Here is a 23,401-nt window from a genome sequence, read left to right on the forward strand (position 1 = left end):
CCCCTTCTCAGAGCACTCCTGTATGTCTCATTCTTCTGCTGCATAACTTGACATATAGGTTAAGAGCAATTCTTCTAAATAAGAGTCTCTATCTCCCCAGTTTTGTGTCTGCAGCATTTACTACCCAAGCACTGGAAGCCCAGGGAGAAAAAAAATAAGGTATCCAATTTAAAAAATAAATGAACAAAAAGTCCTAAAGAAATGTTTGTTCATCTATGAATTGGAGTAAATGTGCACTGGGTTCTTTTATGTCAAATATCCAAGTGATTTTGGTATTTCTAATTCTTTAAAATTGTGTTTTCTTGATATACCTAACCTTTTAGGTCTAACCGAGGAGCAATCACTTGATGTTCAATTCAAAATAGTAAACTTCATCACGGTGTGAGCGGAGCAGCGCGAGGCCCGTTAGATGCTCGTGATATTTTGGAAGTGGTTGGTTTGAAAGAATTCTGAGTTAAAACTTTTAAATAAATGAAGGAAAAGACCACTGTTGATCATTTATCCCTTTCCTCATGTCAGCTTCTTTGATGTAAGAACAAGACAAAGCCAAGAATTAACTTTAAAATCTAAGGTTCCAAAGGCTCAGGACACGCCTGGGCCCGGGCTGTGCACGCTGACAGGCCTGTCCCCGCCCCCCAGGCCGCTGGAGTGACAGGCAGCGCAGTTCTCAGATGGGGACGCGCCCGCCACCCCGAGCGGGTGTGCCATGACCTAGGGGCGGGCGAGGCGTCACCTGTGTACTCGGCCACGGAGGCGAGGGAGGACGCGGCGGACGCCGTCTCCCAGTCCCGGTCGGTGCTCCTGCTGGGGTTGCGGCTCAGTATGGGCAAGGCTTCCAGGGACTCAACCCTGAGGAAAGGGACGGGGACAAGGGACGGTCACGTGCGTCCTCCCCCACCCTGACCGCCGGCAGTGGGAGGGGACACCATGACCGACCGAGTGGTCTGTTCCCCACAGTCATGAACCTGGTGAAGACGCAGACACCAGCCCCTCCCACACTCGTGACAGAGTGGACAGGCTGCAGGGAGCCATCCACAGAGGCAGTCCCTCCTGCAGCCCGGGCGGAGGCAGCCTCGGCCTGCAGCAGGGGAGGCTGGCCCTGCAGCCGCCACACAAAGGCCAAGACCCTGGAAGGAGGGCAGGCACGGGCCTGCACCGACACAGCAGTGTCTTCGTGCTGAGCAGAGGGAGCCGGCGGCTGGAGCTGGGATCCAGCTCAGGTAACCCATTCCCGGAACGAACACCCAACCAGAACCCAGTCTGAGAGGAATCCTCCACAAAGCTCAGGCGACAAGAGGCCACCGGACATGACAGAGGGGGACAGGCCTGGCCCGAGGGCGCAGGGAAGGACGGGTGGGGGGACCTGCGACCAGCAGGCCCCAGCTTCTCCTCCCCGATCACTCGTCAATCACAGGGGACTCTCAGGGCCGTGAACAGCCGCCTTACACAACCCTCGTCAAAGTGTCCACAGCTCTGAGGACACACCCTCCCCACGCTGTTCGCACCCAAGGGCACAACCTGAACCTACGCATGGGACCCGCACTGAGGGGCGCTCAGCAAGCGCCGGCCGCACACCGTGTCCAGGTCGAGAAAGAGAGGGCTGAGGGGGCTGTGGACAGACACCCCGGCGCACGGGGCTGCGGGGACCATCCACGGCGGACATGGCTCAGGACACCGTCCAATGCCCGACACCTGACCGTGGCTGTGGGGCCCACGGTGCTGGCTCACGCGTGGCGGCGGGGGAGCACCCTCCTGTCCTTACCGCGGGGCGGGTGTGCCCCCCGAGTGGACGCTCTCGGGCTCGGTCGTCGCCGCGGAGGCCAAGGACAGGCTGGAGCCCGACTGGGCCCGGCTCAGGTTCTCCGCTGCCAGAGACAGAAATGCTCTCGTAAGACGTGGGTTCATCCCGCCAGGTTTGTGCAGCAGAAACAAAGGGACCAGCACCGCCCCGCCCCCCCATCCCCCACCCCCGGCCCAGTGCCATCCTGAGCTCTGAAGCCCAATCTCCCGGCCCAGGGAAGCCGCCTGGACGTCACCACACTCCCCCCCAGCGTAGTGCCCCCTGCGTAGGGACTGGGCGTTGCCCCGCCCGCCAGCCCCCTTACGGGTGGAGGAGCACTTGGTTCCCGAGTCGCCGCGCGGCTCCTCCCGGTGGACGGACTTTGGCCGGGGCTTCCTCGGCTTCGCCTTCTGGTTGCCCAGCCCCTGCTCCTCTAGGATCTGCTGCTGTTTCCTGCGCAGGTATTCCTGCTTGATGAGCTCTCGCCGCGCCTTCTCCTCCTCCTTCCGTATCCGATCTTCCTCGGCTTTGCGCCTGACAAAACGCCCAGACAGTCCTGGTTAGAGGCACGGCCGCCCGCAGCGGTGCCTGGGGACCGAGGGCCACCGCCACACGGCCCAGCGGCACGTGCCGTGTCACCTGGCGGCGGGATAAAGGCTCAGCTCCCAGGGTCGGGGCAGAGACCAGGGCGGAGCAGGATCAGGAGAACGAGACAGGAGCCTGGCCCTGCCCATCCTGCCGCACCCCCACCCACAGCCAGGCTACCTGGCCTCGTCCCTCTTGAGCTCAACTTCCGCCTCCAGCTGCTGCTTCCGCATGCGGGCCTCCTCAGCCTTGCGCTGCTGCTTCAGAAGGAAGGCCGCCCGCTTCTTGGCGAGCTCATCCTCCGCCTTCTGTTCATCCTGCAGGACAGATACAGTGCAGTGGTGCCACCATCCCCAGAGCGCCCACTCCCGCCCCCGGGGCCCCCACAACCGACCCAGGGGCCCCCACATCTGCCCAGCAGTCTGCAGCCCAGGCTGAGACTCAACACAGTCCAGACTTGCGCTTCCTCCTTCTACCTGACGAACCAGCCCACCTTTAGGCCAAAACACAAATGGAAAAGGCCGCTCACAGAGCTGTCGACTCCCCCGTCCACCCCCGTGTCCACAACAGGAGCTCGCCCCCCAGTCTGTGTGTCTGCGGCCCGCCCCGAGTGAAGGCCTTGGTGGCACCCTCACCGCTAAGGTGCAGTGGGGACACCTGGCCACGCCGGACACGGCTGCCAGCTGCTCACCTTGAAGAAGAAGCCGACACCCGACTTCTGGTCGCCGTCCGTGCTGAGGTCCACCGAGCTCTCGGGACCCGTCGGCCCGTCCTCGTCGGGGGCCTTCAGGTCCGACAGGTCCACCTCGATGAGGCTGGCCTTGCTCCGCGGGGGCCCGTCCACGGGGACGCCCTCCTTTCCCGAGACAGCGGGGGCCCCGAGCCCCGCCTCTCTCAGGCCCAGGCCCAGAGCTTCTTTGAGGCTCATCTGCTCCGACAAGATGTTGGCGTCTCTGGGCGAGGGCAAGGTGAGTGCCCGCTGGTTGCTGGCATCGTGGAGCCGGTAGCTGTCGAAGAAGCCCTTCTCGGGAGGGTCACTCCCGGGGTCGCCCGGGTCGGGGGGCGTCCGCGGCGGGAAGGGCCGCAGGTGCGGGAGGGCCTCCACGCTGGGCGTCGGGGTCTTACTTCGGGAGCCCTGCTGCCTGTCTCTCGCGACCTTGAGCTCAGCGGGCCTCCCCGACCGGGAATTCCGACCCTGCCCCAGCCGGGGAGGCCTGCGGTGCCCCGTCACTCCCGTGGGAGACAGGGGCTCCACAAAGTGGATGGATGCCCTGACTTTCGGGTCCGCGGCGTTGTTTCGGGCCCCAGGGGCGGGGGGCACAGGGGACTTCAGGAGCAGCTGCTCCTGCTGCTGGGAGATCCTCAGGATGGCCTGCTGCAGCGTGCTGATGGTCTCGTTGAGCTTCTCGATGGAGAGGTCCCCCTCGCCCGTGTCCAGCCCGTCCCCGGCCACCTCCAGGAGGGCCGCAGACAGCGCCTTGCTCTTCTCCAGCTCAGGCAGCGCGGCCGGGTCCTGCCTGTGCTGCTGCAGGAGCGCCAGGCCCTCTCTGTCCGTGTCCTGACACTCGCCCGCGTCTCCCCGGCCCTGCTCCCGAGCCAGGAATTCCTCGGTTTTGGACACAGCACCGCTGAAGTCCTCCTCGTTGGGCTCCGGCTTCAGGGGCTGGGGACCGGCCTCGGCCTTGCCCTTCTTGACCACGTGCAGGAAGGCCGCCTTGCCCAGCTTCAGGCGCTGCCGGGCGGACAGCGCCTTCCATCTTCTTCTTCTGGGCCTCGATGGCTCTCCGCTTCTCCTCCAGCTGCATGTGCAGCTGCACCCAGCTCCCGAGGCCAGGAGGCTGGCGTGGTCCCAGCCCTGCCCGGCCCGGGGCTCTGCTCCCCTCTTCTTGCTTCCACGTGGGTCAGGGGGGGCCCGGGGCAGCTCTCCGAGGCCGTCCGGCGTGGTCTTCTGGGAAGCTGCTCGTACTGGACTTTGGCTCATAGCTGTTGAGCCCGCTGGAGCTTTCCTCTCTGCAAAGTGGGCATTCTTGCCCTCCCCGCTGCCACGAAGCCGCCGCTGAACTGGGAAAAGGTGCTCAGGCAGGGGCTGGAGCGGCCGCTGGCGCCGTCCTTGTCCTCGTGCTCCTTCACCTGCATGTCCTCCTGCAGCTTGGCCGACTCCTCCTCGCCCGCGTACCGCCCCATCAGCACGGGGAGGTCCTCCCCGAGGAAGTCGTGCTCGGCCTCCTCCAGGTCTGCGACGTCCGAGTCCGAGTCCTGCCTCAGGACGGTCCACGGTTCCGGGTCGCGGGCGAGCGGGCTTCTTGCCCGGGTACCGTGCAGCCCGCCCTCCGGGGCCTCGTCGGCTCTGGCCACGTGAAGAAAGAAGCCGTCGGGGGACTGTCCCTGAGATGAAGGATTGAAACTGCCGCTGGCCAGAGGCTCCCCGCGGGCTTCCCCGGCCGGCAGCCCCACCTCAGCACACAGCTCCACGGAGGAAATCGGGGTGAAAGTCCTATTCAAGTCCCGAGTGCCGGAGCTGCCAGGCGCCTTCCTCCGCCCCAGAGGCGGGCCCTCGCTGGGCCTCCTGGCCGCGCAGCCCCTCAGCCGCCCTTCCCCGCACTCGTCCTCCTTGCTGACCGCCTGCTTCTCCTTGGCGGGCCGCAGCACGGCCGGCATCAGCGGCTCCAGGAAGAAACTGTCGAGCTTGCTCTCTGAGGGGCCCGCCGGTCTCTGGGGAGACCTGGCACTGGTCGTGGGGCCCCGGTCACTGCCGTGGGGAGCCCCGTTGGTCCTAACGATGGCCATGAGCTCCTCGTCCTCGTCCTCGATGTCCACATTGTTCAGGAGGCTTTTCCCGCTGGCCCTCAGGGCGGGGGTTTGTGGCTGGTTCTGCGGGGTCAGGGGGAGGATGTTGGAGGCCAGGCTGTCCTTGCTGATGGAGCGGGCCAAGCTGACACTGTCGCCAGAGCCGGGGTCCGCGTCGCAGCTCGCAGTGTGGTGCAGCGCGAAAGGCGCTGGCTGAGACGCAGGCCTGCAGCGGGAGGAGCCACTGTCAGCCGGAGGGACTCAGCAGTGAGCCAGCAGCTGGGCGGGGAGCCCGGGCTGGGCAGCTAGACCCCCTGCCCTGAGCAGAGGGCAGAGCTGGCTTCAGGGAGCGACTCAAACATTTCGCTCCCAGGACCCCTTTACACCCTTAAAAACGACTGAGGACCCCAAAGAGCTTTTACTTGTCATGTTTATCCTTACTAATCAATGTTTACCATACTAGAAATTAAAGCTCAAACATTTCTGATTAAAAGTTAAAGCTCAAACATTTCTGATTAAAAGTTGCAATAAAAAACCTATTACATGAAAAAGGACCACATTTCCTAAAACCCAGGAGTTACAGTGTGAAGAGCAGTGCGGCCTCACTTCTGCCCGGCGGGTCCTCACACCTGGCTCGGACTCACCACCCGCCAGGTGCCCTCGCCGCTGCCCACGAATGCCCTCCAGGCTTCAGTGCTCCTGGGTCTGGGGGTCGAGGCCACAGCAGGAGACGGCTGTTAGTCTAGGGCAGTGGTCGGCAAACTGCGGCTCGCGAGCCACATGCGGCTCTTTGGCCCCTTGTGTGTGGCTCTTCCTAAGCCTTAGGAGTACCCTAATTAAGTTAATAACAATGCACCTCCCTATATAGTTTCAGTTTAAAAAATTTGGCTCTCAGAAGAAATTTCAGTCGTTGTGCTGTTGGTATTTGGCTCTGCTGACTGACGAGCTTGCCGACCACTGGTCTAAGGAACAGTTTACACGGTTCACCTGTGTTTCTTTTCTGGCCACGCCACCGCTGCTCCCCGTGGCTGCCCATCCACGCGGGTCAAGGAGCTGGACCGGTGTCGCTCATCTGCAGGCGGAAGAGGCAGGGATGTGCTCAGCAGGAGGAAGCCCAGCTTATGTCCTTGGAGACTCGTCAGCACAGTCACCGTTTCCCACGCACCCACAGCTGCCCGAGAGCAGACCACCACACAGGCCGCTTCCAACAGCGTCCACGGTGGGGAACGTGAACTCAGCAGGGACCCCTCCGCGTCAGGACACAACATGGCCCGCCCCCTAAGGCACCGTGAGTGACTCGGTTCTCGCCCAGCACGCACAGCGACTGCGCACCTCACACCGTTTACCGGGTCAATGGTGTTTCCACTCTGAGGGCAACAGACTCCATGGCACACGGGTCCCACTGAGCTCTCCCTGCACAGTCCTCACTAGCTCCCTGCCTGCTGCGCCCCAAGAACTGCTGTCCCAGCAACTGTGAGGAGAGGAGGAAAGGCCGCTCTTACCCGGCGGGTCCTCCCCCGGAGCCGCCCTCTGCTGCCGCTGCCGCAGGGGCAGTAAGGGATGCGACGGGCTGAAGGCAGAGGCCCCTCTCCCCCTGTCAGGAGAGAATCGGTGGGTTAGCCACCTTCACGGTCAAAAGCAAATACAAAAGAAACACCAAGACCATCGCCAATTCACACCACACGTAAGAATCTCACTGATTCTTTGAGAAAAATTAATTATTAAAAAAGAAATAAACCAAAAGAGTACCAAGAACTTCAAATTTGGAATAAGTAACCCAAAACTGCAGCTGGGGACAGACTGGCTTCTGGTCACCGTCTGTGATAAAAACATGAGTTTCCAATTCTAACAGCAAAATTCAAGAGTGCATCCCGCCTCCCTCCTGCCTCTGGGAGGAAGTGTCACAAGAAAAGGGACAGAGCACCGTGACTCAATTCCGAAAGCGACAGACAACTCACAGGGGGTCAGGCTCCTCGGGGTGCAGGTGCTGCCTGGGGCAGCCCTCGGCCGGTGGCTGAGCTGGGGCTGGCGGCTCGGCCGGGCTCGCTGCTGCGGGGCCGCCCAGGAAGCTGCGCTTGGTGGCGTTGGAGATAGGGACGGGCGGCCGGCTGCTTTTCTGGTGTGACACTGTTTTTGCTGTAGAAATAGAAATTTTACAGAAACGTCCATATGATTCAGTTTCTTAAGTCAGCAAGAAGCATCTAAAAAACCCTGCCGCTTCTATAAACCAAAAATAACATCGCTTTTACTCGAAACCAAGCTTCTCCAAAAAAACTGGTTGTGAGTTCAGTGCTGAGGCCTGAGCTGGGACAGGGTCCTTCCTCGGGTCTGGCGCGGCCTCAGCGGGCTTGCTGGGCCCACTGAGGAGGTGAGCGCCTTCCGTGAGCAACGGGCACGTGGAGTCCACGGTCATGGAGGGCCCAGTCGGGCCGAGTCTATGGGTTCCTTTGCTCACGCTGCAGTGAGCTTCCTGTACAGCCAGGGGCCGGCTACCTGCTGTCGGCGTGCAAGTATCTGCTGTGAGGGCAGGCGATTTCTTTTTCTTATTTTTTATCATCTTTCCGTGAAAAAAAGGCCTTATTTATTGTGGCTGCTTCACCCACGTTCCCCGGGGCCAATCTCCTGACAGTCTTAGGGAAACCGCAGGAAGGAACGCCCTCGCCCGCATCACCTGGAAGTCGTCTCCAGGCCGCAGGCCCTTACTCGGGGAACATGGGTGCGTCCCGCCTTGTTGGCGGCAAGCGTGAGACCCTGCAGGGGGGAACAGCCAGCACACTCAGCCCAGCGGCCCGCCTCCCAGACGCTCAGCAGGCCCCGGGGCCCCTCAGACAGGCTGGGCGCTCCCCCAGATGCAGCCGTTCACACCGGCACCGGCGCTGCACAGGAGCGATCGGGAGCCTCCGAGGAGGAAGCTCACGGGAAGCAGCCGCCAGCTGCCGGGTCCCACTCACCGTCCTTCAGCTCCTGGACGTCCCGGGGCTGAACAAAGTCGGGCCTGACGTTCTCAAACCACCAGAAGAGCTCGGCAATGAAGACCATCACGTTCGGCTGCGAGAAAAACACAGAACCCAGGGCGCGATGAGCAGCTGTGCACGCGGGGCGTTAGCCGTGTGCTCCGTAGTCATGGTTACCTTCAGCACCAGGGGAGCGTACAGCATGTCTTCCAAGGTGAGGTAAAAGCATCTGTTCAGGTATTCGTTCGAGAATTCCCTCAGAAGCCGGATGTTATACAGACTGTCAGCCATCGACATGACCTCCTTCAAGCACACGTCTAACAAAGAAACAGAAAGGACGTCGCTAGGACCACAGCGTCGGGAGGCAGCGTGGTGTTTAGGTCACAGTGACTGACCACAGACATGAACCACTCGGCAGGAAGGCCTGAGGAATCTCAGGATCGGAACCAAACTGTCCATCTCTAAAAAGAGCCACAGAAACCACTGGAAATCTTAAGCCCGGGCTTCCAGGGTGGACAGGAACCACACCCTTCAGTTTATGAAAGGACGCACAGAAAGCTGGTGCGTGTTTAACCATCGGGCACCCCTTGTGATTACCTATGTGTGGGGGAGGGGCGTAAACTGAGAAATGCCAGGCGTGCCCACGAATGGCACGGGGGGAGCTGGTCACAGCACTGGGACAGGCTGCCAGCACCCTCCCTCAGACCCCCGGGGTGGGAGTGCTCTTTGGGGGGCCCTCAGGCAGGAACCACTAGGACAGCTAGAACAGCTCAAGACTAAGTCAGAAGCCGCTGCAGCGACAATTTACGTGAACTCTGACCATAAATAGGGAGGGAGGGGGGGAGGCAGGTGGCAGAGGGACCCGAGGAAGTAAACGCAGGAACCGGAAGGTGCGCAGGTGAGATGAGAGCGCCCAGACTCCGGGGCTCCTGTTCCTGGCGACACCTTGCACTGGGCGCTCCCAGAGGAGCCAGTTACAAGCTGAGTAACAGTGCACATGTCTAGTGCTAAGAGATGTTCCTTTTTAAAAAATTCTGATCATGAAATATGACAAATGTTTTAGATCGGCCCCCCAGGTGCCCTGTACCGGGTGGAGCAAACACACCGTCAAACCGCATCTGATTCAGATCCTGCTCTGTCAGCAGTAAAACCGTCGACGCTGTCAAAGCCCAGCTCCCCAGGCAGCCGCCCTCGCCGCCCCCAAGTTGCGTGGCCCCTCCCATTCGCTGTGTCCGTAACAGCAGGCTGCTGACTGCTCTCTTACACTGACACTCCTGGTGGCATGTGCCTGCACTGTGCAGCCTGTCTGTTCCCTCAACTCAGTACTGTGTTTCCCCCCAGATCCGGTCGATGGGATGGACTCAGGCCTTCGCTTGAACAGCTAGCGTATTGCACAGTTCTCACTGTCACAGAAAATGCCATGAAAACCAATCGCTGTGCTCTCTGCACCTGCACGCCGAGGTCGCCCAGCCACCCGCCCCACCTCCACCCGGGGGGTGTGAGATGCGTGTTGGCTTCCTCCCCGTGAAAAGCCTGCTCTCCCTGCAGCTCTGTCTGCCTTTTTCTTATTGATCTGTAGGAGTTCTTTATGTGTCACTAGTGTCCCAGTGCACAGATTCATGCACATTGAAAGGAAATTAATTAGAAGAAATATTTTAATATCGCTATCCACCCTTTCTCTGCAATAGAAGTGTCAACCAAATTCACGATTGACAATGAGAGCTTTATATGTATCTCGCATGTGAGTCAACTTAGCCTTTTATGTATATAGAATAAACTTGCTTAATTAGACCCGCTTTCTGATGTAGCTAAACTTTTTCCAGCCCAGGGAAGCACCCCAACTTCTCTTCCAGGTAATTGTCAGCAACAGAGCAGTAAATATCAACACGAAGCAGATTATTATTGTAGATCACACAGGGAGAACAAAGGGTAAACTATTTAACTGCAGCCGTGTCTATCTTCTGCGCAGTGAGAAAACCTGAAGTCATTTTCAAGGTCCACCATTTCTTTTCAGTCGGGTCAAGTTTCTAAGCTTTCTAAATGTCCTTTTTGAGTCTCCTATCTACCTTCTCCAGGACGTCTGTGAGCATCAAAGGAGATGAGGCACGGGGAAAGCTTCAAAGACATTTGGTTACAGTGTGAAATGTTTGCACCTGGCTATAAAGCAAGTCGTGTTCTTGGGCTGAAGAAACTGCAAGGAGGCTAGTCGCTAGGGAGAGGAAGCAGGGCGTTGCTATGTGATGTCACTACCCAGCACCCACAAAGACGGTTTAAGGCTGGGCTGGGCTGTAGGCCGCATTTTGCGCCATGAGGTCTTGGCAGCGTCAGCTGTGATTTGGTGGGGTGCCACTGGGGGAAGAGAAGTGTTGGATTGTCGGTGCCATGTCCCTGGAGCCGTTTATTTTTAAATGGCCAGTGCGCGTCATGGCAGCTCCTGTGTTGAGCGTCTGCCACCCGCAGTCCAACGCTGCCTGCAGCTCCTACCTGCCGCTCCGGCTCATCCCGGCCCCACTGTGCCTGCCGCGGGCTCGGGCCCAATGAGTCCCGATTGGGAGAGCCCTGCGTCTGGCACCCTCCCAAGGGGATGGTCTGCGGGATCAGGCTGAAACCGGCTCTCCGACATCCCACAAGGAGTCCGGGATTGTGAGAGGGCACAGGCCAGGGTGAGGGACCCCACTGGTGCACAATGGGGCTGGGGAGGGACCGCGGGAGGGCTCCAGGGTGTGTCTGGCCCATCTCACTCAGTCCTGATCGGCTGGACCCCAGCAGCAAGCTAACCTACCAGTCGGAGCATCTGCCCCCGGTGGTCAGTGCATGTCATAGCGATTGGTCGACTGTCTGCCCCCTGGTGGTCAGTGCACGTCATAGCGAGTGGTTGAGCAGCCTTAGCATATTACGCTTTGATTGGTTGTTCAGTTGTTCTGCCGTTCAGTCTATTTGCCTATTACCCCTTTATTATACAGGAGGATTATTATATAGGACTAGAGGCCCAGTGCATGAATTTGTGCATGGGTGGGGTCCGGCCAGCCTACCCCGATCAGGGCCGATCAGGGCTGGGCCGGCCTGGGGGAGGGGCTGCGGCAGGTTGGCCAGCTGGCCCCGCCTCCTATCGGGCTGGTTGGCCGGCCACAGTGCGTGTCATAGCGACTGGTCATTCTGGTTGTTCCAGTCGCTTGCCTTTTATATTGCTGTGTGATGATCCTTTGACAACTACAGTGGGGCCTTGACTTATGAGTTTAATTCGTTCCGTGACGGAGCTCGTAACTCAAATTACTCGTATGTCAAATCAAAAGTGAAGGAGTGAGACACGTGATGCTGGGCTGATGTTGTGGCGTTCACTGTGACGTTCGCTGCGCCAACTAGCGGTGGGGTATCTAAAGCTGGCTTGTAACCCGAATTTTAGCTCGCAACTCAAAGCAAAAAATCAGCCGAGACAGCTCGTATCTCGAAAAACTCAAAAACTCGTTGGTCGGGACACTCGTAAGTCAAGGCCCCACTGTACTTTCTCATGGATACGGTTTATCACAAGTTTGTTTATAATGTCCGGGTCACTGAATTTTAATATGGTTAATTTAAACTTGGAGTGCGGGAAACGAGTTAAGTCGGCTCGCGTGAATTGCGCGTACTCCGCGGGAGCCGTCTTTAATTCGGTTCATATAGATTTGCGGTGGAGTGCGGGAAATGTGTAAACTCGGGCCGATTGTAACTGCGTATTACCAAATATTTGTTTGTAATCCACCCTTTTGGTGGATGGAACAAAACCAAAAGACAGAGCCATCTTATATTTTGGCGGGAAATTCACCCGCACTCCAAGTGTTAAATACAAGAATCTTTTCTATTATTTGTGCTTTTCTGTAATTTAAGTAAGTAATCCATCCCAACAACAATGTCATAAATCTGTTGTCCTATATTTTCTTTCAAAGTTCTCAAGTTTGGCTTTTCAGGGTCAGGTCTTTCCTACACAGTGGGGGGCTCCATCTCCTGGGGAGGCCTCACTGCACTCCCCACACAGGCACCTCTGGGCCCACATTCTGCACAGGCCAGTCCCCTCACCTGTGAGATGTGGGCCTTCCCACAGTCACATGACTACTCCTGAGCCCAAATCACACAGGCTTAGCTGAGTAAAGCTAAACAAAGCTTGGCCCACCCTCCTCTTCTTCAAAACCCACCCGCCTGAACCTGGGGCAGCCCGAGCAGCAGAGCAATGGAGGCGAGGGACATGACCACCGCGTCTGGAGGTGCTGGCAGCACGTGGGAGAGACCACCATGGAGGACAGCTGAGAAAGCGGGTGCTGACGTCCTCAAAGCCTCTCCCCCAAATGAGCACTAATTACAGAGCAAGAACAAAGACCTCAGAGTGAGACCCATCCCAGCGCCTGCACCACGTGCCCAGAGCGGGTGCCACCCACGCTGCGCACTTCATCCCCAGCCGTCTCCACGCAGCCCCTGCCCAGGGGCACCGAGGACGTGGGTGTGACGGGCGTCCTGCACTCACCGTCCAGCTTCATGTGCTTGGGGCAGTAGTAGTGGACCACGGCCAGCAGCGCGGCCCCGTCGCTGCCATCTCGCATCAGGTCCTCCAGCAGCGGGAAGTAGGGCGGCTGCCTCGCCGACAGGTGCTCTCGGCGGTAGCGCACCTGCGGTCGACAAAAGGCAGACTCTACACATGAGGTGCCCCACTCCCACCCACGTCCCAGGCAGGCTGCGGCGAGAGCGCCGTGCGCTGGACAATGCTTGGAACAAGGCAGTTGGGGGGGGAAAGCTCAAAATGTCGGGATTACATACTTTGCCCAGAACCCACACGTCAAGATCTGGGAACTGGGCTCATGGCAACCCTGGCTGACAGTCATCAGCCGCTAAGGCAGCGGCGTCTCGCTCTGAGGTGCCGGCAGAGGGGCGGGGCACGTCTACAGAGCCGCTGCTGCACACGGAGGAGAAACAAGTTAAGTGTGAACGTCCTGTCACTCGAAGCCCCGAGGCAGCCACTGTGCTCAGTGCTGGCAGCGTTCACCGTGTCAGCCCGGCCGTTAAAAACATGCAAATGGCTTCAGTGTGTGGTGGAGAAATTCCCGAGAGCAGGGCAGACAATTTCGTGCACGAGGTCAGTGGTGCCGGGAGCAGGAGACCGAGAGCTTGTGGGCGGGGCCCACGCAGAACCAGTGCTTCTCAGGGACTCTGCACCCCCTTCAGGGGAGGCGTGTGCCAGGTTGGGCTGCCCCGAGCCCCATCCCCAGGGCAGGGGAGGAGTGAGGCCAGGCCACCTGGGAGGGGACGCAGTGTCCCCCACGTCCTGCTGCCCCGTTTTCTGCATGAACATTCACAAACCACTTCACCTGGGGGAGGAGACTGTGGGGGCCAGGGCGGCGCAGGAGGAAGCCGGCAGCTGCCCTGGCGCCGGGGCTGTTACGGAGAGAGGCCAGCCCAGAGGAAAGGGCCTCACCACGTGCCTCCAGGCCGCACACGGCGGAGCCATGGGTGCCGACTCTGCGTCACAGGCACTGGCAACATCCTGCTGAGATGAGGAGCAGGCTCCCTCGCGTCGCTAGGGCTGCTCCGCTGCAGACCTAACTTGTTTCTCGCCCGCGGCAGAGGTTGGCAGCGGTCCCGGCCCCAGCATGCAGACGCGGCATGCGCCAGGCCAGCTCCCACACGGACACACAGCACACACGGTGACAACCACAGCATGCAGTGAAGCACATGATTTCTCGGCTGAAGATGGATGGAGTGAACTGAGAACCAGGGAAAGCCCTGTGTAACTGACCACCTGCCGGTCAGTTTGTTAACCTCTAGGCCGTGGGTGACAAGGTGAAACCTCAGAACCTGCCGCCCTGCCAGACCTTTCCCCGCAATCCTCGCCGCCCACTGGCTGGGCACTGTGGTCCGGCAGCGAGGGGTCAACCACCACAAGGAACTAAGGGCCGGCTGCGGGCCGCCCTGGTCAGTGCCTACACAGCTCTGCTCTGCACCTGCCTTCTTGGGGGACAGCCAGGTTCCCACTAGTCCTTCCTAAACCTCGTAACTTGTAACATTTCCCTCGGCTTTCAGCGTTCAAAAAATTAAAAGATATGAAAATATCCATAAAATGCTTTCCTCCTTGTTATTAACATATCTCAGAGCAAAATCATCAGCCACAAAGTAGGCCAGACCACTGCTCACGTGGACCCCATCCGCCAGCCTGTCCCAGGGCACTGCCTGGTGGCAGAGTTCGGAGGCCAAGTTGCCCAGACATGAAACCAAGGCCTGACAAGTGATCTGGGTGCCGCCCTCTGTGCCTGCAGGGCGGCACCACGGAGCTGGCCAAGCCGCACCTTCGCTTTCCTCTCGGGGACCCACTTCTCACTGGGGACCCAGAGCCCCTGCCAGGAAGGAGGGTGGCCTCCCCCACCGCGCAGGCGGCAGCGGTGTCGCCTTTACCACAGACGGCCGTGCCGCAGGCACTAAGACACGGCAGGTCACCATCAGGGCCGGTCACATCAGAAAGGACAAAACAAAGAGCCGCCTGGGCCCTGACCGGTGTGGCTGTGATTGGCAATCAGCCTGCGGACTGAAGGGTCCCAGGTTTGATTCCTGGTCAAGGGCATGTACCCAGGTTGCAGGTTGGATCCCCAGCCCTGTCAGGATGCCTGCAGGAGGCAACCAATTCATGTGTCTCTCACATCAGTATTTCTCCCTCTTTTTCCTCCTACCTCCCTCGCTTCTACTCAAAAAAAAACAAACCCCAAAACCAAACACCAAACGAACAAAAACACAATGAAAAAATATGCCCAGGTGAGGATTAGCAACAACAACAAGAGTGGCCTGGAGTGCATTCGTCCCTCAGAAGAGAAGACCCTGCTTTACATTCACGTTCATCACGTAGAGTAGCGCCCATGAGCCGAGACGCAAACCCTATCCGACTGCACGCTGCCCGTGAAATGCGACCCAGAACTCCCAGTGCCCACCGTGGGAACCAAGCCTGTCTGTCAGCCAGACGCAGGCCGCACCCACACGGCACAAAGTGCAACTACACCAGGACATCCAGACACAGACAGGTGGGCGAGCGACTGGGAATGGAAGCAGGTGGCAGCACAGGATGGCGTCTGATGGCAGCGGGGCACGGAGTCCACTTACGGGCACCAGCTTCCAGTACCACTTGGAGGGAGACTGCTCGGGAAGCAGGGAGAAGGCAGGAGAGGAGGGTCAGCGGGCCGGCCCACGTGCGGACGGACAGACGGCGTACACACGTGGGTGCAGTGTGGACACGAGGGATCAGTGCCCGTGACCCACAGTGGAAGGTACGGGCACCTCTACACTAGTCGCTGTGGGAGCAACGAGCACTCCGGGAACTTGGTGCGGCTGGGCACCAGGACAGACGCCCGTGCACCGAGGGAGGAACAAACACGGTCACGCATGCGGTGCCCACGCATCCCCACAGCCAGGGGTGCGGGCAGACCGCAGCCACGGCTGGGCCACATCGTGCATGCGTCCAGGGAACGTGGTTCCAGTCATGTACGTGCTTGACCAGAAAAACAATGTCAGGGAAGAAAGGACAGAAGTGACAGGGACGCACCGACGCCACCTGCCCCATTTCCTCAGGTGCCACAGGGCCCTGCCACCACCCCGCGTGGGCTTTAGGGCGCCACGCCAGCCCCCCAGGACCTCGTGGGCAGTGTTGAGGTCTGGGAGGTGCCCCTGGCCGACGGCAACATGCGCCTCACTTGCTGACTGGTAGAAGCCGACTCCCGGACCCTTCACCCCCCGGGTGACACACTGGATGCCCTGCCAGGGAGGGGGTGCAGGCTGCGTGCCCACTGCCCCTGAGGTGCCGCAGAGCCAGCCTGCAGGCAGGAGAGTCATCTGTCTGTGAGGAAGGCGTGACCAGTGGTGCGCGTGGCGACCCTCTACAGCGAGGAAGTGCCACTACCGTTACCTTCTGATGAGCAGGGCTCTCCAGGAACTGCTGTCTGAGCTTCCCTTCTTTCTCTGTTATCTCTCTCATTTTAAGATTCACCTAGAGGAGAAGAACATGCATTTAAAAGATGGCTGCTGCCCTAACTGGTTTGGCTCAGTGGACAGAGCGTCGGCCTGCAGACTGAAGGGTCCCGGGTTCGATTCTGGACATGGGCACATGCTTGGGTTGCAGGCTCCATCCCCAGTAGGGGGCATGCAGGAGGCAGCCGATCCACGATTCTCTCTCATCATGGATGTTTCTGTCTCTCTCTCCTCCCTTCCTCTCTGAAATCAATAAATATATATATGTATTTTTAAAAGGTGACTGCTCTCCGACACTGGTCGCCACATCTCCTCCCAGCACCCAGCCCCACTGCTCACTCCGACTCCGAAGCAGGTATTACCACCTCTCTCACACCCGCCGACACCGAGGCCTCCAGGTGACCTGACGGGTGGAAAACAAGATGCCCCAAGCGCCATGCGGGCTGCCGCTCCCTCCCGCCCTCCATCACCCGCGACAGAGGCCCCTGACAGCACAAGACGCCCTAGATAGCCTGAGCCATGTTCACAGTGCACGCCGTGGGCGGCTCATACAACCTGTAGAGTAAAGTGCTCTCTCCTGGAATTACGTTAAAGATAAAATGAAAATTGCAATGATAAACAACACCATGGGAAGTACTCGCCCATGCTTACAGGGCCGGGTCAGAGCCCTGGGATGAAAGGCACAGAGCTGAGCCTTCCACCATGAAACCAGGTCCAGTGAGTGAGCGCAGGCGATTCCCATCAAGAAGGTGGGGCCCCGAAACATGGCGGCAGGAGCTGACCTGGCCTTGGGTGGTGGGCACACAGGCCCTAGAACATGGAAACCCACACCTGAAGCCTAATGTTCGTGCTGACCAATGTCACCCCAATAAAATAATAACATTTTTAAAAAGAAGGTAGGAGAATGGTTTATAAAAGGAAAAAAAACAGCCCAGCTGGTGTGGCTCAGTGGTTGAACATTGACCCATGAACCAGGAGGTCACAGTCTATTCCCGCTCAGGGCACATGCCCAGGTTGCAGGCTCAATCCCCAGTGGGGGGCGTGCAGGAGGCAGCCGACAGATGTCTCTCTCTCTCTCTCTATCCTTCTTTCCTTTCTCCCTAAAAAATTAACAAAAACATACTTGAAAAAGACAAAAGAAAAATCAATGCAGATCAAATGAACAAAAAGGAGTGCCCGGGGAGACGGGATGCAGCAGCAGGAAAGGCTGCCACCTCACCAAGAGTGTGGGCCACCTCCTCCTGCAGAGTCCACCCCGAGGAGCCTGGACGGCAGCGGGTGCGGGAACCGCCCCGTGAGCGAGCGCGCACACCTGAGGCGACACCTGAGCGTCTGCGCGGGACGTCAGATGTGACGGGGGGTCTATGTGACCACAGAGGACGGTGGGCCCAGGGGAGGGTCGAGGTAACAGCAAGCAGAAGGCACTGTCCACCAGACAGCTGGGGCCAGAAGCGAGGGCGTCTCTTTAAGGCCGACAACCCCACGGGAGGTGGCAGTGCTGCTGCGGATCTGTGAGGCCACGGACCTGCCAGCGAGGGACCGGGAAGCAGAGCCCACAGCTGGGGAGGTCACTTACCAAATGTGGCGCATGAATGACACCCTCGATGGATGAGAAACCTGATCAAATTGGAAATAAAGAACCTCCCCAAAGAAATATGGCCAAAGATAAGCAGCAAGCAATTTACCCAGAAAGAAAGGTAACGAGCCAAATACACACTATTTTTATTCATCCGTCCCCTGACCCTCTCCGCTTTGGCAACCACCAGCTTGTTCTGTGTCTCTGGGTCTGTTTCTGTTTTGTTTATTCACTCCCCCCCCCCCGCCCCCCGATTCCACATATCAGTGAGATCACAGGGTACTTGTCTTTGACTGATTTCACTGAGAATAATACCCTGCAGGTCCATCCTTGCTGTTGTAAACAGTAAAGAGGGAGAGGGAGAGAAACATCAACAGGAGACCGTGGATCGGCTGCCTCCTGCCCGCCCCCACCGGGAATCCAGACCACCACCCGGGCATGTGCCCCCACCGGGAATCCAGACCACCACCCGGGCATGTGCCCGCCCAGGAATCCAACCAGCAACGCGCGGTGCAAGGATGCCTGGCTCACAACTCCAGCAGGAGCTGCTCCATCTTCTGTGTCTTTAGGAGCCAAGTGTCACCAACTGAACACCTTCTTGCAAATAAGACTTAACAAACCAAAAGGCTTTTGGTGAGGGATCCCTATAATCACATGCTACTAAAAATAACCATTCTTTTTTAAAAAATATATCTTTATTGATTTCAGAGCAGAAGGGAGAGGGAGAGATAGAAACACCAATGAGGAGAGAGAATCATCAATCAGCTGCCTCCTGCACGCGCCCCCTGGGGATTGAGCCCACAACCCAGGCATGTGTCCTTGACTGGAATCGGACCCGGGACCCTTCAGTCCATAGGACAACGCTCTATCCACTGAGCCAAACTGGCCAGGGCAAAAATAACCATTCTTTATACACATTGCATAAAAGATTACATTGCAAGCTTCTAAATATAAAAGGAAAAACAGCCTTTAAGAAGACATTTTTCTCTTCTAACACCATCTAAAACGGAGCGCCTCCTTAAGCGCACAGGGGAGACAACAGGAGGAGGCAGCAATGTGGACCCCACCAGGCCTGGATTTCCCACCCTCAGCGCCCCCGCCCCCCCCGGGCTGTGCCCACTCCTCAGGGACCCCTGTCGTCTGCTCCGACGCTGGCAGGCGGTTCTGGGTGCAGGTGGCCCCTAGTGGGCGGAGACCTCAGCCTCCCCCACGAGAACCGGCCGCCAGGTGCACTCACCTTGTTGACCCAGAACACCATGGCGTCCTCCAGGTCGTAGGGAAGCTCTTTGGAGGCACTGAATGTGGAGAAGCGCTTGACGCTGGCCACCACCTTCTCGATGCTGATCATCTCCACGGTGTAGGCCATCATGAGGGCGTCCACCATCGCCATGTGGGCGCTCTGCAAGCAGGGCAGTCAGAGCTGCCACCTGCCTGTCCCACAGGCCCCACAGACCCCACTCAGACTCCTTCCTCTCCTCCCCGTGCGGAGGCAGCGAGGCCTCATCTGCTCGCTACCCCTCCTCAGGGTCGGCCAGCTGGGTGCCCTGCAGTGTGGGGGCTTCGTCCTCCTGCCTCATCTCCCTGACAATCCTGGGGGGCTGGGGGTCCTTACTTCAGGGCTGTGGTAAAGGGACAGAGGGCGGAGAGCCCTGTCCGAGGCTGCACGACCACTGACAGCCCTGGGCACTGTCAGCAGCTCTGGCACTGAAACCACGTACCGCCTTTGAGCTGTTCCTTCCCAAACCTGAGGGACACCCTGACCCACACACATCAGCCACCAAGACCAAGAGTGAAGCCACAAAACCTAAAATGCAGCCAACGCTCCACACAGCAGCGAGGAGGCACCACACGGCCCAGCCCAGGACGGTTGGGCTTTCAGAGGAAGACGGGAGGGCTGCTTAGAGGACAATCACAACGCACACATGAAACACTCAGACAGCACGAGCGCAACACGGACACCTCCCCACGCCTGCCTCCTCGGGAGGCGTCACCCGGAGCCAGCCAGCCAAGAGGAGCTGCTCTCCCCCGGGGCCAGAACCACACTCAGCCACGCGTGACAGGCGCCTGCCGCGCACTCAGACCCAGGCCAGCTGCCACACACGCGTGTGCACCGTGTGCACCTGAGGTTTCGTCGTGCCTCGTCGTGCAGCTCAGCTGCAGAGGGACAGCTGGCGACAGGACAGGTCGGGCACCACGCGAGTGCCCGTGGCACTGGAAGCCGTGACGTCACTCGCCCCAAACATGCACAGGACACCCTGGGGGGGTGGGGGGGGGGAGTGCGGGCGGTGCGCAGGCACTCACCATCTTGATGGGGGCGTGGCTGAGGTCGGGGTCCGTCACGGGGGTGTCGTCGCTCTCCATCACGTAGATGCCCTTCCGGGACAGGGCCTGGATGACGGACTGGTGCCCCTGCAGGGCGGCCGCCTGGTCCCCCTTCAGGATGAGGCTGCAGACGCGGCAGTACAGCTCGCCCGCCAGCAGGAGCTTGATGACAGGCGGCTTGATGTGCTCCTGCTCGTACTGGTCGATGTAAAAGGGGTCCCTGAGGTCCTCGGGGATGTTATCTGAGCCAAGGGAAAGATGAGCAGAGCGTGACTCGCACCTTCAGAACGCCCCGGAGGACAGAGGGCCATTAACAACCACGGCGACCAAGGGCATAAAAAGACGCCAGCGGGTCCCAATCCCCCATCTTCTCTACTGCAAACCAGCTACTCAGACCCATGGGGCGCGGGCAGCACACCCACTCAGGGACCTCACGGCCACGGCCTCAGGAGCAGCGAGAAGCAGGTGGGGGCCCCGAGGGGAGAGTGAGCGACAGGGAAACCAGACCAGCACTGCGCACGCTGGGGGGGAAAACGGGCAGGGCGCACCCAGCGGCAGCCCTGGGAGGAGCCACATACATGCCCCTCTGATGGCAAAGGGGAGGCGGCAGTGAGGCCGCCGGCATGGTCTCCAGAGGGGGCACCGGGCCTGCGGCTATGGCGACGAAGCAGCACAGTGGCCCCACCTCCATCTCGGACCCAGTGGCCTTAAGCTCCACGTGAGCCTGTTACTTAAGTGTCACAATTCTACTAAATCAAGACGTCTGTCTCTACATTACAAACAAGGAAACTGAGGCACAGAGCAAGCAAGCAGTGTGTCCAAGGTCACAAGAGGCAGAAACCGAGTGTGAACCCACAGCACTTATCCCGCCCCCCACTCCAGTACACCAGCCGCCTGGGGACCACCGGGGACCCCACGTTCGGGTGGTGAAGGCTCACCCCCAGGAAGACTACAATCGACCCTAAAGGTGTACGCACCCCACCACAAATCCTCAGAACAGGAGGAAAAACGGACAGAGCTGAAGAGCGAAGCAGACAGGTCTCCAGGTCCAGTTAGAGCTTCAACACCCATCAGCAACAGACAGGCCACCACAACCAGCCACAGACCGGCCCGGCACGCGCAGAACACTCCGCCCGCCCAGCGCCAGGACACACAGCTCTTCAACTGCCCAGGGAACCGTCGCCCAAACAGACCTCGCCTGGGCCGGGAGACAGGAACCAGTTATCTTACCATCATGGAGTCGGACTAAAAGGAAAGAAACACGGAACAGGGAAATCTCACCCGTGGCGATCACACTTCTAAATAACTCACAGGTCCACGAGGAAGCATCAAAGAAAATAAAGGAAAATAAACCAACGGGATGAAAAGACAACATATGGGAAAGGCAGCGAAGGCAGCACCAGGCGGGAGACGCAGCACCCCATGCTCAGGCTAGAACAAGCGAGGTCTCCACACCGGCACCTCAGCTCCCACCTCGGGGACCTGGGAAAAGAAGCGCCAGAGACACCGACGTGGGGGGGGGGGCAGGTGTGGGCACCAGACGAGGCCTCGTGGGCTGGAAGACTGTGTCAAACGACAGGTCGGTGCCCGGCTGCAGCACCGCCTCAGGGTTTCGCGAGAAGCGACTGCTGGGAACCGCAGGCGGGTGCCCAGGACTCCCTGCATGACTCTTAGAACCACATACCCCAAAAGCTTAATAGAGTGTTTAAATTGGCCAATGGTCTGAAAAGACCACTTCACAGAAAAAAGATTCAACTACCAATAAGCATATAAAAAAGGCCCATCGTGATGAGTCCCCGGGGAAATGCACACCACCGCCAGCTAGCGCGGCCGTCCTCGTGGCTGAAGTAAGGCTGACGCTGCCACGTGCTGCGAGGAGGCAGGGCAGCGGCCGCGCCCACACTGCTGGTGGAATAAAAAGTGACACAGCCACTCTGCAAACCACTGGGCTACACACTCCTTTCCAAGGCACAGGAAAGCCCATGTCCACACAGAGAATGTATTCGTAACAGACACGAGCAGCCCCAGGTATTCCACCTGACAGCCCCCCACTCCGACCTGCCAGGAGGCTCCTGTCCGGCTCGCTCCGCACCAGGCCCCCCGGGAGACCTTCCCGGCACTCGCTCACCAGCGTGGACACCACAAACAGCCTGGCCGACGATCTCCAAAGGAATCACTAGGATTTCAGCCCACAAATCCTATCACCAGGCCCAGAACACGTGCACAGAACCCGGCCTGACACCCTCTCCTCCCCTGGGGGGGCACCCAAACCGTACCCATCTTTCAAGGCCTATCACCCACAAAGCTGCCACACGTGCCCCTCCCACAGCGACCACAGCCCCTGGAGCCCAGGCACTGCGACCCCACTCATCGCCCTGACAGCTCCTGTACGAACGTCAGGCGGCCGGTTTTCAGTCCTTGAATTATTTCATTATAGTCCAGCCGTGGGCAAACTACGGCCCGCGGGCCGGATCCGGCCCGTTTGAAATCAATAAAACTAAAAAGCATAAACGGCATAAAAAGACACCAGCGGGTCCTAATCCCCCATCTTCTCTACTGCAAACTAGCTACTCAGACCCCATGGGGCGCGGGCAGCACACCCACTCAGGGACCTCACGGCCACGGCCTCAGGAGCAGCGAGAAGCAGGTGGGGGCCCCGAGGGGAGCTGTCTGAACCAAAAGGTGACCTACTTTATGTTCTTTGGTCAGTATTTAACCTGTGGCCTCAGGACAGGAAAGCAAAGGTGGGCAAACGGGTCCATCTTTACAGACACACATGCACTCACGTCAGCCACTGGGTCAGAACCATAGAGCACTCTTTCGAGTCCTGGTCCAAGGTGTCTCCAGTCCCCTGCACATCTGGCCAGCAGGCGAGCACTGACTGAGTGTGACAGGGGGCGGTGCCCCAAACCCCCAATCGGCCCTACCCTGAGCGTGACTGAGGGTGGCATCGCAACCTCCCGATCCGCCCTGCTCTGTGCATGACGGGGCGGCGCCCCAACTCCCTAATGGGCCCTGCTCTGAGCCTGACCAGGGGCTGCACCTAGGGATTGGGCGTGCCACCCGGGAGCAGGCTTAAGCCAGCAGGTCATTATCTCCTGAGGGGTCCCAGACTGCGAGAGGGCACAGCCCGGGCTGGGGGACCTTCCTCGCCCCCCCCCCCCAGTGCACAAATTTTTGTGCACCGGGCCTCTAGTCTACACTAATAAAAGACAAACATGCAAATTGACCTACCTTCACTATGCCTTAAGCCACACCCACCAGCCAATCAGAGCAACCATATGCAAATGAACCCAACCAAAATGGCGGCCGGCAGCCACAGAGCTGGAGCAAGCAGGAGGCTGGGGTTGCCCCTGGTGATGGAGGAAGCCAAGCTTCCCTCCCGCCCGTCCTGGCCAGCTCTGAGGTCCTCTCAAGGCTATAAAG

The 23,401-nt window shown here is 59.0% G+C and overlaps 1 protein-coding gene across 1 annotated transcript in view; it reads right to left on the bottom strand.

The window, feature by feature from the left end:
- Positions 1-528: 528 nt before the first annotated feature.
- CAMSAP1 (calmodulin regulated spectrin associated protein 1) overlaps positions 529-23,401 on the bottom strand; it is a 32,531-nt gene continuing 9,658 nt past the window's right edge. The window contains 19 exon segments of the mRNA XM_023748357.1: positions 529-849; positions 1,763-1,865; positions 2,106-2,314; positions 2,546-2,682; positions 3,057-4,115; positions 4,117-4,195; positions 4,197-4,297; positions 4,299-4,319; positions 4,321-4,356; positions 4,358-5,378; positions 6,140-6,224; positions 6,655-6,746; positions 7,111-7,288; positions 8,104-8,200; positions 8,284-8,423; positions 12,602-12,743; positions 16,016-16,096; positions 18,891-19,052; positions 19,955-20,217. Coding sequence (XP_023604125.1) covers positions 567-849; positions 1,763-1,865; positions 2,106-2,314; positions 2,546-2,682; positions 3,057-4,115; positions 4,117-4,195; positions 4,197-4,297; positions 4,299-4,319; positions 4,321-4,356; positions 4,358-5,378; positions 6,140-6,224; positions 6,655-6,746; positions 7,111-7,288; positions 8,104-8,200; positions 8,284-8,423; positions 12,602-12,743; positions 16,016-16,096; positions 18,891-19,052; positions 19,955-20,217 — 4,289 coding nt within the window. The 3' untranslated portion in view covers positions 529-566.

Source organism: Myotis lucifugus, unplaced genomic scaffold (assembly GCF_000147115.1).
Source record: "Myotis lucifugus unplaced genomic scaffold, Myoluc2.0 scaffold_1307, whole genome shotgun sequence".
Lineage (NCBI taxonomy): Eukaryota > Metazoa > Chordata > Mammalia > Chiroptera > Vespertilionidae > Myotis > Myotis lucifugus.